The sequence below is a fragment of the Dipodomys spectabilis genome, unplaced genomic scaffold, assembly GCF_019054845.1.
Source record: "Dipodomys spectabilis isolate Male_0828 unplaced genomic scaffold, ASM1905484v1 ptg000322l, whole genome shotgun sequence".
NCBI classification, from domain to species: domain Eukaryota; kingdom Metazoa; phylum Chordata; class Mammalia; order Rodentia; family Heteromyidae; genus Dipodomys; species Dipodomys spectabilis.
Window position 1 is genome coordinate 178,376 of NW_024870999.1, and position 13,398 is coordinate 191,773.

Consider the following 13,398-nt stretch of genomic DNA (forward strand, 5'->3'; position numbering starts at 1 on the left):
CATTCAGAAGAATGATGTAAGGCAGCATATCCTGACCCCCGCCCTCCCCATCAGAGACTCTGAAGGAGGAACTAGTAGTTTAGCTGCAGGATGTTTCACAAGGTCCAACCCCTTGGGTAGCCTTGGAATACAAATGGTCTTGCCTAACTATCCTGAGCCTTTTGTGGAATCCATTGTATTGACCCTGGTGGCTGGTTTACAGTGAGAGAGAGAGAGAGAGAGAGAGAGAGTACCAGCCAGCTTGATCTCAGCGCATGGGCACTGTCCCTGAGCTTTTTTGCTCCAGACTAGCACTCTACCACTTGAGCCACAGTTCTACTTCCAACTTTTTGCTGGCTAATTGGAGATAAGAGTCTAACAGACTTTCCTGTATAGACTGGCTTCAAACCACAGTCCTCAGATTACAGCCTTCTAAGTAGCCAGGATTACAGGCATGAGCCATCAGTACCCAGCTATTTTTATTTTTTTATTTCTCCAGTTACCTTTATGTTTAGAAGAGTTGTTTTTTAAAGTGTGGATAAAAAGTCACATAAGGTGCTTATCAGAAGTACATACTCCCGGGTCCCATCTGCTTTCAGAAATCAGCCTAGCCAGGCACTGATGGCTCACACCTGTAATCCTTAGCTACCTAGGAGGCTGAGATCTGAGGATCACAGTTCAAAGCTAGCCCAGGCAGAAAAAGCTTTGAAACTCTTATCTCCAATAAACCACAAGAAAACTGAAAGTGGTACTATGGCTCAAGTGGTAGAATGCTAGCCTTGAGCTTAAGAGCTGAGGGACAGCACTCAGGCCCAGAGTTCAAGCCCAATGACCAACAAAATAAAGAAATCAGCCTAGTAGGGGCAAGGCCAAGGAATCACTATCATTATTGTTATTATTATCATTATCATTATCACTATCATTACTATTAATTATCTTATGGTATCGGTAATCTAGGACCTTTTGTTAGGTAAGAGCTCTACTACTGAGCTATATCCTCACCCCCAGGAATCTGATTTATTTATTTATCTAATGGTTCTGGGACTGAAACCTAGGAACCTGTACTTCCATGTCAGGCAAGCACTACACCACTGAGCTACAGCCCATCTCATGATTTTATTTTTCCCCCCATTTTTTTGGGGTGGTGGTGGTGGTGGTATATGGGTTTGTACTCAGGGCCTTGTGCTTACTCAACCTGCTTCCTTGTTCAGCTGGTAGGTTACCATTTGAGCTACATCCCTAGCTCTGTTTTGTGCTAGTTAATTTTGGAAATGGTATCTAACAGACTTTTCTGCCTGGGCTGGCCTTGAAAGCACTATCCTCTGAAGCTCAGTCTCCTGAGTAGCTGAGATTACATGAGCCACTGGTACCCAGCAGGAATTTGATTTTAAACATAGTTTCCAGTATAATTCTGAAATAGGTGGCCTGAGAAGCCCTGGATGCAGGTGTCTTGGACTCCTGTATACCAGGACCAGGTACCTGGGCAGTCAAAGGCATGAGCTGTTTCTGATCTTACCTATGATTCTGCAGAGGGTGGCCTGGAGGAGTTGGTGGAGGAGCTCAACAGCGGGAAGGTGATGTATGCCTTCTGCAGGGTGAAAGATCCCAACTCTGGCCTGCCCAAGTTTGTCCTCATCAATTGGGTATGTGGTCTTGTTTCAGCCAGTGTGACTGATGAAAATCCCTGGTCTTCTTTTCTGCTTTGACTTGACTTCAGAAACAGAATATTTTACTGACTTCACTCAGTAGATCAACAGAACAGCTCAGAGCAGGCCAATGAGCAGAATAGTGAATTAAATCAATGTGGTTCAAAGAATAACTGGCCTTGCTGCATAGAATCCATCTTCAAGCCCAGAATTATTCCCGCAAAATGGAGTAAAAGCAGTCACAAGAAGTTACTGCTCCTTCTCCTTCCAGGTAGTCCTTGCCTTGAGCAGAGCCCAAGGGAGTGCACAGGAGCCTGTGAGTGTGGGGTGAAGGCCTCCAGAAGAGTAGAACCCCTTTGGTGGGGACAGGAAGGCTTAGGAAATGACCCCACAATGGGAGCCAGCAGCAGTCCTATGCAGAGAATATCCTTGAGCCTCTTGGAGGTTGAGGACTAATCTTACTGACTGAATTGGGAGAATGGTTTCTGTTCTGGAGGATGGAAGAGGGGCTGTTCTGGCAGGGACAGAAAAGCTAGTGGGTTTCTGAGTACTTGTGGGCAGAGAAGTGGCTTTAGAGGAGGCCTGGGTAATACCAGATATGCTTATATTGCAGACAGGTGAGGGTGTGAATGATGTCCGGAAGGGAGCATGCGCCAACCACGTCAGTACCATGGCCAACTTCCTGAAGGTGAGGGCTAAGGCTGTCTTTCTGCCTATTAGGGGACTTGCAGGATCAAACATCTCATGTACCTGAATGCAAGTGAGTCAGGATAGAGCTAGAGTTGGAAGCTTGCCTACTGATGTTCTGTTTGGCCCTTAGGTCCATAGGCAGAGGCTGCTAGGAAGCCAGAGCTCCCTGCAGGCTGGCCTCCATAGGGCAGAATGAGGACTCTGCTGGTGCTAATCTAGTGGACAGGCTGAACCCAGGATTCTGCTTTGTTTATGATCACTCTGAGCAGTTTAGTCATTTTTTTCAAGATTTGGATGAAAGAACAGGTTGTAAGCCCACCACCCTAACCTGTACCCCTTTGTTGTTTTTGTCAGTCATGGGGCTTGAACTCTGGGCCTGGGCACTGTCCCTGAGCCCTTCAGCTCAAAGCAAGCACTCTACCACTTGAGCCACAGCACCATTTCCAGTTTTCTGGTGGTTAATTGGAGATGAGTCTCACAGACTTTCCTGCCCGGGCTGGCTTTGAACTGCGATCCTCAGATCTCAGCCTCCTGAGTAGCTAGGATTACAGGCGTGAGCCACTAGCACCCGGCTAACCTGTATCCTTTTGATGCTTTCCTTTCCAGGCCATTTCCAAAGTAGTAATGTTATTTGTCTTACAATTGTACTTTCTTCTTTTTTTTCCCCCAATTTTTAAAGCTTTTTTTTTTTGTCCGTTGTGGGGCTTGACTCTCAGACTGGGTACTGTCCCTGCACTCTTCAGCTCAAGGCTAGTGCTCTACCACTTGAGCCACAGTGCCACTTCGGGTTTTTGGGTGGCTTACTGGAGATAAGAGTCTCATGAACCTTCCTATCAGGGCTGGCTTTAAGCCATGATCCTTAGATATTAGCCTCCTGAGTAGCTAAGATTACAGGTGTGAGGCACTGACACCCAGCTTCCAAAGCATTTATACTGGCGCTGACCCTATGGCTCAAATGATAAGGTGCTTACCTTGTAAAGTGTAAGGTTCTGAGTTCAAACCCCAGATCCACCAAAAGTATTTCTGTCAAAAGTAATCTGTCCTTGTGTTTTGTTGTTGTTGTTGTTTTATTTTTTGCCAGTGCTGGGGCTTGAACTCAAGGCCTGGGCACTGTCCCTGAGTTTCAAGAGGTAGCATTCTACCTCTTGAGCCCTGGCGCCACTTCCGGCTTTTTCTATATATGTGGTACTGAGGAATTGAACCCAGGACTTCATGCATGCTAGGCAAGCATTCTACCACTAAGCCACATTCCTAGCCCCTGTTCTTTACTTATTGAGTGTATTTTTCCATTTCCTTGGCTCCTGTCTTTTTTTTTTTTATCTTTTCTTTTTTGGTACTGGGAATCGAACCCAAGATGTTGCTCTTGCTAGACAAGCACTTTGTCATTGATCTACATTCCAGTCCTTTGGTTACTGTCAAGGAGACTTGAAACTCTAGTTTCCAGTTCTACTCACACATCTTGATATATACCTTGGCTTTTCCAACTAGTACCTGAGAGCTTTTGAGCTGCTGTTTCTTACTCATGCATGCATACATGCATTTTCAGTCCTGAGGATTGAAACCGGGGCCTCCCACGTTAGGCAAGGCACTTTACCACTTGAGCTAGGCAAGACCCTCCCACTGAGCTCCATCCCAGTGGGTCTATAGTAACAGTTAATGAGGTCACAGGTCTCAGGAATAAGTCAGTGGTTCACTCTTTGTAGAAAATGTGCCTGTTCCAGCATGGCCTTTTAAGTTAACTTGGTTAGAAGGAGGCTTTTTGTATTGTTCATGCCTATGCATCTGCTGAACTACAGCAGGGACTCTGTAGCACCCACAGCTCAGTCAGGGAGGGCAGGCTTTGGTTCCCAGCAGAGAAGTGCCTTTCCATCACCTGATACTACTTCTGAGTACAGTAGTGGCCTTTGCTATGTGGACAGATAGGAGATTGGTCAGTCCTTTTCTGGGTTGCAAAGCTTATATTTTTAAGTGCTGCTTCTGCTACAGGGGGCCCATGTGACCATCAATGCACGAGCCGAGGAGGACGTGGAGCCTGAGTGCATCATGCAGAAGGTAGCCAAGGCCTCTGGGGCCAACTACAGTTTCCACAGAGAAAGCAGCAGCTTCCAGGATGCAGGGCCCCAGGCTCCAGTGGTGAGTGCCACCTACCCATCACTGGTCCTTCATTGCTCCAGACGTCAGAGTGGGGCCAGAAGTGTACTGATGGCATCTAGGTAGTTGGACCCTCCTGCCCACAGATGGTAACCCGAAGCTCTGTACCAACCAACCACAACTAGTAGTTGAAGTAGCTATTCTGGAGCCTTTGTTCAGAGGAGAGGCTCTTCAAGAGTGTACAGCTATGATAGCCACCTCCAGGGTCACAGTGCCAGCATGACCTGGGGCAGGAGCCACTTCATAGAAACTTCAGGTGGCATCAGAGCAGAGCCTGAAACCAAAAAACCCTCTGGCCTAGCACCAGAGAGCTGACAGCCAGTAACTGTATCATCAGAAATAAGAATTGGGATTTGTAGTGATTCCCATGGATGCTACCATGTCTGAGGAGCAGCCTGGCGGAGGGCTTACAGACAGGGCCTTTCCTTCCCCTGTCCATAAAGGCCAGGCACCATCAGACAATGTTGTCAGGATTCACATCCCTGCTAGGGCAGTTACCTATGCTGCTCTCCTTTTGTGGTTTGTTGTTTTGTTTGTAACAGGGTCTGACTATATAATAAGCTGGTCTCGGCCTCCCGAGTGCTGGGATTACAGGTGTGTGCCACCACAGCCAAGTCCTGGACTTCTCTCTGCACATTTTGTTGTTTGTGTCCCTGAGGGTGATAGTAAGCTCTGTTCCACTGTGCCCACTGGGTAAGACCCTAGTAGTGTTCACCTGCTCCCTTAAGAGCCCTGAGAATCTTCTCAACCATGCCTCTTCCTCTGCATTCAGTGTCTAAGCTTCTGTGTGGGACCAGCTCTCCAGTGTATGCTCTGTCCCCGCAGGGATCTGTGTACCAGAAGACCAATGCTGCATCTGAGATCAAGAGAGTTGGCAAAGATAGCTTTTGGGCCAAAGCTGAGGTAAGTGCATGTGCATGTGTGTGTGTGTGTGTGTGTGTGCACACGCGCATGCACACGTGCACCAGTGAACATCTTGTATAGGTCTTTGGCTGCCCATTATGTATGATTAAAGTGAAGGCCTAAGTGGGTTAAGTCACAGCAAAAGTGAGCAGTATCCTATTAGTATAGTCTTCCTGACCACATATGCCTGTATGACCTGATCCTGGGTAGGGGGTGAGGCCAAGGAGGGCTGAGTGGGCAGCTCCCCTTTCAGAAGGAGGAAGAGAACCGTCGGCTGGAGGAGAAGCGAAGGGCTGATGAAGAGCACCAGCGGCTGGAACAGGAACGCCGGGAGCGGGAGCTGCAGGAGGCTGCCCGCCGGGAACAGCGCTACCAGGAACAGCAAAGCAAGGCCAGCTACCAAAGGTGAGCCCATCCTGGGCTGAATCAAGATAGTAACCCTTGTGGTGGAGGCTGCTCTGGAAGATAGATCTTCAGGTGTCCCTGTGCCCTCAACTTAATCTCTCAGAGGGAAAAGGACTGAGGGCACAGTCTCAGGGACAGCCAGCAATCCTCAGCTCTTCCCCTCCTCCCCCCTTCCCAGGATGTATGAGCAGCAGCAAGAAGCAGGTTCAAGGGACAGAGAGGAGCAGGTGAGTCTTGGGTATCTCCTTCCATGGGGCCTGGGAACTTACTGGTTTGAACCCATCTCCCTCAAGTCAAAGCCTCAAGCCACAGATGGAGGGCTCAGCCCAGACATGTACAGTGAACCTAAGGTACATCTAGGCACATCAGAAGGACCAGTGAGGAGGAAAGCCGTGACAGAGCTTCTGGCCCAGTCCTGGGAGAGGCTGTGTCAGTTTCCCACCACCTAGCCACAGCTGGATTGCCTGCCTTTGGGGTGGGGCAGTGAAGTACGATGAGAAGCTGTTGGGTTCCTGCTCACTGCTGAGGTCAATGTATACTCCTCCAGGAGTCTGCTGGTCAGCGTGCCACACACCCAAGGGAGATTTTCAAGCAGAAGGAGAGGGCCATGTCTACCACCTCTATCTCCAGCCCTCAGCCAGGTAGAACTTCTCTTCGGCCCTGGCCACAAGGCTGGGTGGGCTGAGGGGAAGCCTAGAGTGCTGTGCAGGGCACAAGGGAAGAGGGGGTGGGAAGGGCAGCCCAGGGCCCAGTGTCCCATCCTGCCTTTTGCTGGCACAAGGACTTCCGTGGTGTTTCTGAAGTGGCATTGTGTTGGTTGGGGTTTACAGGCAAGCTGAGGAGCCCCTTCCTGCAGAAGCAGCTAACCCAACCAGAGACCTCCTTTGGCAGACAGTCAGCTGCCACTGTTTCAAGCCCCAGAGCAGGCAAGGCACTGGTTACTCCATAGGTCTCTGAAGGGGGTTGGTAGAGAGGGACCTGTTGTGGGAGGGAGAGGTCAAAACCTGCTATGTCTTCTGGTGCAGATGTTTGTGAGGAGCCAGTGCCTAGCACTCCATTTATGGTGCAGGCAGAAGAGGAAGCCACATACGAGGAGCCCCCGGAACAGGAGACCCTCTACGAGGAGTCCCCACTGGTGGGTTCCCTGTGGGGGATGGGGCTGTGAGGGAGTCACAGGTCTGGATTTTAATGGTGTACTGCAAGGGGGGGTTGTGGGGTTGGGGTTTTTTTGAGACAGAATATGTAGCCCAGCCCATACTCTCTTAGAACTTGCCTCAATTTTCAGCATTGGGATCAGAGGTATGGGCCATCATGTCTGGTTTGCGGGGTTTTTTGTTGTTGTCGTCATTGGTTTGTTTTTTGTTTTGTTTTTTGGGTTTTTTGTTTGTTTGTTTGTTTGTTTTTGGGTCCGGTCGTGGGTCCTGAACTCTGGGCCTGGGCACTGTCCCTCAGCTTTTCAGCTCAAGGCTAGCACTCTACCACTTGAGCTACAGCACCACTTCCGGCTTTTTTCTTTTTGCTTATGTGGTGCTGAGGAATCGAACTCAGGGCCTCATGCATGCAAAGCAAGCACTCTACCCACTGAGCCACTTTCCCAGCCCCTGGTTTTTTTTTTTATGTGTGAGTGGTTTTTGTTGTTTTGTTGGTTGAGGGGCTTGAACTCATGGCCTGGGTGCTGTTCCTAAGCTTTTGCTCAAGACTAGTGTTTGAGCCACAGTGCTACTTCCACTTTTCTGGTGGTTTATTGGAGATGAGTGTCATGGACTTGAACAAACTTGGTAAATGCTCTGCCACTTAGCCACAGTCCCACACTGTAGACTTTCAAGCATGTGGCAATTCTCCTTCAACTTTTTTCTTTTTGTGGTAGAAGAGATGGAGGGAGAAATCAAACTCATACTTTCTAAGCAGGTACTTTTACCACTTGAGCCATGCCTCCAGTCCCTTTTTGCTGTGATTATTTTCAAAGTAGAGTCTTAATTTATGTCGGGGCTGGTCTGGGCTGCATTCTACCTGTTTATGCTTCTCCACAATATTAGGAATGACAGGTATGCACCGCTATCCCCACCCATTGATTGAGATGGCATCTCACAAACTTTCGTGCCCAGGCTAGCCTCAAATCCTCCATGTCTGCCTCCCAAGTAGCTAGGATTACAGGCTTGAGCCACCATGCCTGGCTTTCAGTTGACACTTCAAGCAGCCTGTGCTGAATTGTATGTATCCTTAGTCCATGGCTGGAAGTATATGTGCTGCCTTTTCTTCTGCACCTCAAGGTCACAGTTATGTTGTCAGGGCAGAAGCAGCAGTTTCCTGTCCCTCCTCCTCCCCCCAGAGCTGCACATCACCCATATGTTGTGTCTTCTGCCCCCCACCCCAGCCTGAGCCACCTGTGTGTGAGGGCTGAGTGGAGGGCAATGATGTCTTCTTCCTCCCAACAGGTGCAGCAGCAAGGTGCCAGTGCTGAGCTCATTGACCACTACGCTCAAGGCCGGGGGCTCAGTGGGCAAGGGTTGTGTGCCCGGGCTTTGTACGACTATCAGGCAGGTAAGGTGCCCCACTTGGCTGCCCTGAGCTACAGGTCCTGGAGGATGGCCCCAGGGTTGTCAGAAGAGAATATCCCCAAGTAGGAAGCATGTTTTGAGGACAGAAGCCTCTTTGGAGGGTGATGACTGTAGTACTAGAGTTTCTATCCTTAAGAGCCTAGGCATTCTCACATGCTAGCTTACTGGAAACTGCTTGCCATCCCTAAGCAGTGGCTGTTTTTGTAGAACTTCCATGTCTGTTCCACGAGCTGAGCTAAGCCTGGACACTGGTACCAGGCATCCCTGCCCAGGTGGAGGCCTTGGAGCGGTGCCTTGGAGCATCTTCAGCCTCCCACAGTGCTCAGGAAGAAGGTGGCCCTGCAGTGGGCCCACTGCAGTGACAGTGATGCTGAACCACTTGCAGGCTGAATGGAAGAGGGATGCTCCCAAGGGGGATGCAGAGACCCGGGGGCAAGTGAAGGGTGGGGGAATATGGGCAGGACCTGATCAGCACCCACCCCATCTTGCCTTCCTTGTAGCTGATGACACAGAGATCTCCTTTGACCCTGAGAATCTCATTACGGGCATTGAGGTGATCGACGAAGGCTGGTGGCGAGGCTATGGGCCTGATGGCCACTTTGGCATGTTCCCTGCCAACTATGTGGAGCTCATTGAGTGATCCTGAGGTCCATCACCTTTACTTACCCAGATGTGGCTTTCCGATTGCTGGAGGAGGAGGCCCAAGAGTCAACGTCTCCAATGAGGATAAAGCCTCAGGGCTCCTTCTGGCCCAGATGGCTCATCCCAAATGCAGCAATAACCTGGTGGTTCCCAAACATGCTTCCTGCAGCCTGTCAGGCTCACCTGTGGTCAGCTCCTGGGTGAACTGCCCAAAGACAGCGGCCATACGAATAGAGGGCTGAGCAGAGCATCCGGAAGCTGTCTTCTTTCTGCATTTGCCTTTTCTAACTCATCTCTCCATTGTCTAAGGGGTGGTGGCTATAGCTATTTGGAATGGGACCTGGGAACTTAAAGAGAGTTGCTTTTAGGAGTGTCTATAATCAGAATTGCAGTGGACCGTACAGTGTTGACAGCAGGGGCTGACGTCCAGAGCCTTCCCTGCCCCACCCCAGTTCTCTGCTTCTGGGTGTGTGAAAAAGCTAAGGCCGTCTGTGCCCTCTGTGTGTTTCACCCTGTGTCTGCTGTTTCACCCTAGGGTACATCTCAACTGAGTTTTGTTTCAGGAGAAAGAACACAGTGATATATTCCTGCTACCTACCCATTTTCTGTCCCAGCCCACCTATGTCTGAAGAACAAATTGAAGTACATTTGAGTCCACAGGCTCAGCTGTGCTCTTCACTACTATGGTCTGAATACTCCCATGTGGAACACACACACATGCACCTACATCTGAATTGTGTCCGGGGAGTGTACATGTGTAGTCTACATCTGTGGCCCAGCCACATGTAAGAGAAACAGGATGTAGCTGAAGTTGGCGTCTTTCATTTCTGCTCCAGGAAAGACCAAGGAGTCCTAGCCATGTGGTCTAGCATAAGTGTGGACAGAGAGCTGGGTGCCAGTGGCTCACACCTGTAATCCTAGCTACACAGGAGGCTGAGATCTGAGGATCACAGTTCAAAGCCAGCCTGGGCAGGAAAGTATGTTCAACTCATCTCCAAGTAACCACCTAAAAACCGGAAGTGGCGCTGTGGCTCAAGTGGTAGAGTGCTCACCTTGAAGAGCTCAGGGACAGCACCCAGGCCCAGAGTTCAAGCCCCACAACTGACAAAAATTAAAAATAAGTGTGGACAAAGGTAGCCACACTGGCCTTCTGGGAAAATATCCCTCTTCAGCCTGGGAAATGCCAGGTGGATTCGATTCCCAACTTCAGGTCAAGGTGACAAGTTGCTGGCCCCAGGCCATGCCCCAACCCAGTCCCTCCTATATCCTGCCTATCCCTTAGGCTTCTCCCCTGTTCACTGTTAAGACTAGAGGCCTTATGGAGTCTGCCCTGTTGTGGGCCTGAGGCTTCATGTTACTTGTCCCCACCAATGACGTCGGGCTCAGAGTAACAACTATGGTAGAGAAGCATCCATTCTTTGAAGGCAGCAGGTGAGGAAGCACTACAGCCCTGTCCTGTCCATGGGTCTCACTTCTTGTGGCAGGGTTTGGTCACTTAGGTTGTTCCCAGAGTATTGTGGGCTGAGAATATAGCTACCAAATGGCTTTAAAGCTTTAGTTAGGGTTGCCTCAGAGGCTTGTTCACAGTATAGGGCTAAACAGCCCTGGCACCTGCCTCTACTTGTCAGCGGTTGACACTGGGCTGGTGTCAGCTGTTGACAGGGATTGGGGGCAGCTGCAGGCCTGCTTGGGGTTCCCAAAGCCAGTGGGATAAGCAAGACATGCTCAACTGAAGGCAGCGTGCAGAGGTGCTTTTATTGCTTATGTTCCCCTTATTTAGCCTTGCCCTGGGCAGCCACGGCCTCCATAGCCTTCCGCACAGTCTCTTCGTCGCCCAGGAACCGCATGGGTTTGGTGGGCTTCAGTGCCTGGTCCAGCTCATACACAATGGGGATTCCTGTAGGCAGGTTCAGCTCCATGATGGCTTGGTCTGACATCCCTGGACCAAAGGAACAACATCCTTGACCCTTCTGTCCCCAGCCCACCCATACAGCAGATCCCTTGGCCTTTGTGGACCACAGAACTGGGAACTAGGTCTTTTGACACTAACCTAGCCCTTGGAGGCTATAGAAATGTGTTTAAAAGGTCTGGGCAGAACCCAATTTGATGGGGCAGCAGTGGCAGGACAACTTTATTCTCCCTTGAGCAGCTGTGGTCTGTGGTGCCACAGTCTCAATACAACATGAACTGGCCAAACCACAGTCGACAGTGGGGAAGGGCACTAGCTGTTTGGTTTCTAGCAGTTCAGAGCAGAGTAGACAGGGTAGAAACCTGACCCTGCCTACTCCAGCAGCCCCCTCCGGGAATAGCTCAACCTTTGGTATTGCCATCACCCCACCCCCATCTAAGACTACTGGAGAATGTTCTCTGGGGAGCCAGACATCCTCCATTCCTTCTGGACTCTTGTCACTTGTGTGCCTCTTCCAGAGCAGGCTCAGAGGCATGAAGGCTCAGAAGGGAAGGACAGAGGGTCACTCTCATTGGATCCAGTGTCCCCAGGGACTGGAGATCTGAGGTATGCCCTCCTTTATTTTTGTGACCCCAGCCAGCCCCAAGGTCATCTAGAGATTAATGTTAAGGCCCTGGGTGAAAAGACCATTAGTTAAGGGCCCCTGCACAACCCACCTGTCAGCCCTTGCTCTTCAGTGGGGGCCCAGGGTCTTAATCAACTCCATTAACTCCATACCCATCTTTGGGTACTCTTAGTCTTTGCCTAGAGAAGTTGGGGGAAGGGGGGAGGATGGGACCCACTATGAGAGGAACCCTGAATTAAGAGGCAGGCAAGGTGGCACCTGATTCTAGCATTTAGTAGGCTGAGGCTGGGGACTGAGTTCAGGCCAGCCTAGGCTACACAGCAGAAACAAGGCTGGCACTAGGAGAAATGGCATGAGCTCCCCAGGGACTCATGGTTTTCCCAGGGTCCTGCAGCAAGCTAGGGCTTTGAGTCCTGCCTTTTCCTAACTGGGCCAGATGCCACCACCAAATCTGTTCTGTTGAGTCAGCTCCTGACCCCACTTTCCTGGGCAGCCAGACTTAATAGATTAAAATGTGCAGAAATAGGAAAGTATGACTAGAACTAGATGCTTCTCAACCCTCTCCATTCAATCCACTTACAAACTCCCTCCCCCACTTACAAATACCCCCACACACCTTGCACCTCTGTTTAACTAGCACACAGGAAGCCTTTGTTGTCACCCTACCCATCTGCCTCCTGAGCATGGACTTTACCTTCCAGGTGTTTGACGATGCCTCGCAGGCTATTCCCATGGGCTGCAATGAGCACTCGTTTGCCAGCCTTGATCTGGGGTGCAATTTCCTCATTCCAGAAGGGCAGGGCCCGGGCGATGGTGTCCTTCAGGCTCTCGCAGGTAGGCAGCTCTCCAGGCTTCAGGCCTGCATAGCGGCGCTCCTGAGGGAGAGGCAGAGACATTACTGTTCCCTGGGCAGGTGGGCCCCTACCCCAGGCTCCCAACCTGGAGCTCCTCCCAGCAGCTCACCTTGCTGATGGTGGTGTAGTAAGGGTGCTTCTCATCCATTGGCGGTGGTGGGATGTCAAAGGAGCGCCTCCAGATCTTCACCTGCTCCTCCCCATGTTTGGCTGCTGTCTCAGCCTTGTTGAGGCCTGTGAGGCCCCCATAGTGCCGTTCATTAAGGCGCCAGGTGCGCACCACAGGCAGCCACATTTGGTCCGTGCCATCCAGGATAGTCCAGAGGGTACGGATGGCCCGTTTCAGCACCGATGTGTAGCAGATGTCAAACTCCATCTTGGCATCCTTGATGGCCTGGGCTCCCCGCTTGGCCTCCTCAGCCCCCTTTTCACTCAGCTCTGCATCGAACCAACCACAAAATCGGTTCTCTTGGTTCCACGTGCTCTCACCGTGACGGACCATTACTAGGCGGTGTGCGGCCATGGTGTAAGGGGACACAGGGGCTCCGGATGGGGACAGCTGCCTCCCTAGCACTCCAGCTTTATAACAGTCTTCCCAGCCCCCATTCCACGTAACTGCCAGTCAGCATTCCAGGAGGGACAGGCAGTGGCAGGTGGCCAGTAGCAGAGCTGCTGGGGGTGGGGAGGTACACACGACTGAACTTAAAAATAGCTTCACACAGCCATCAGCCCTGCTTGGGCTTAGGTGACAGGGCCTGGCTTGGTAGAGCTGCTGAGGCAGGCCCAGGGTGAAGGGCAGAAGTCATGCCTAGGGGGTCAGGACTGCCAGGACCAAAAGGTCTCCAGGAGAAGACTTCCTGGAGGCTTATTAGTGCTCCTCTGTGACTTTACCAGATCTGCCTGGCTCAGGCAGAAGCATAAACAAGTCCCAGCCCCACCCAGAGCACTGGTGGCTCACACCTGTAATATTAGCTACTCAGGAGGCTAAAAGCTGAGGATTGCAGTGCAAAGCCAGCCCAGGCAGCAAAGTCCAAAA

At 50.9% G+C, this 13,398-nt stretch overlaps 2 protein-coding genes across 8 annotated transcripts in view; one reads left to right on the plus strand and one right to left on the minus strand.

Moving 5' to 3' along the window:
* The window catches only part of Dbnl (drebrin like), a 22,742-nt gene extending 12,958 nt beyond the window's left edge, over positions 1-9,784 (plus strand). Inside the window, exons 5-15 of one of the 7 annotated variants that reach the window (XM_042702363.1) lie at positions 1,510-1,622; positions 2,239-2,313; positions 4,302-4,448; positions 5,292-5,369; positions 5,623-5,774; positions 5,950-6,001; positions 6,322-6,415; positions 6,605-6,700; positions 6,800-6,909; positions 8,207-8,315; positions 8,833-9,784. In XM_042702363.1, coding sequence (XP_042558297.1) covers positions 1,510-1,622; positions 2,239-2,313; positions 4,302-4,448; positions 5,292-5,369; positions 5,623-5,774; positions 5,950-6,001; positions 6,322-6,415; positions 6,605-6,700; positions 6,800-6,909; positions 8,207-8,315; positions 8,833-8,972 — 1,166 coding nt within the window. In that variant the 3' untranslated portion in view covers positions 8,973-9,784. Of the gene's footprint in view, positions 1-1,509; positions 1,623-2,238; positions 2,314-4,301; positions 4,449-5,291; positions 5,370-5,622; positions 5,775-5,949; positions 6,002-6,321; positions 6,416-6,604; positions 6,701-6,799; positions 6,910-8,205; positions 8,316-8,832 lie in introns of all 7 variants that reach the window. The other 6 variants (XM_042702365.1, XM_042702367.1, XM_042702368.1 and 3 more) reach the window with 6 other exon arrangements.
* A 318-nt stretch (positions 9,785-10,102) lies between these two features.
* Pgam2 (phosphoglycerate mutase 2) lies at positions 10,103-13,347 on the minus strand. Its single transcript, XM_042702370.1, has 3 exons — positions 12,472-13,347; positions 12,203-12,383; positions 10,103-10,913 (listed from the first exon to the last, which is right to left on the minus strand). The coding sequence occupies exons 1-3, from the start codon at positions 12,883-12,885 to the stop codon at positions 10,747-10,749; spliced, it is 762 nt and encodes a 253-aa protein (XP_042558304.1). The 5' UTR covers positions 12,886-13,347; the 3' UTR covers positions 10,103-10,746.
* Positions 13,348-13,398: the final 51 nt, after the last annotated feature.

Bases quoted from the DNA above. Each gene is read 5' to 3' on its own strand.
- Pgam2 (XM_042702370.1), bottom strand. From the start codon at position 12,885: ATGGCCGCACACCGCCTAGTAATGGTCCGTCACGGTGAGAGCACGTGG. The intron at 12,384-12,471 runs GTGAGCTGCTGG...CCTCTCCCTCAG, and splicing joins ACTACACCACCATCAGCAAG to GAGCGCCGCTATGCAGGCCT. The intron at 10,914-12,202 runs GTAAAGTCCATG...CCTTTGGTCCAG, and splicing joins CATCGTCAAACACCTGGAAG to GGATGTCAGACCAAGCCATC.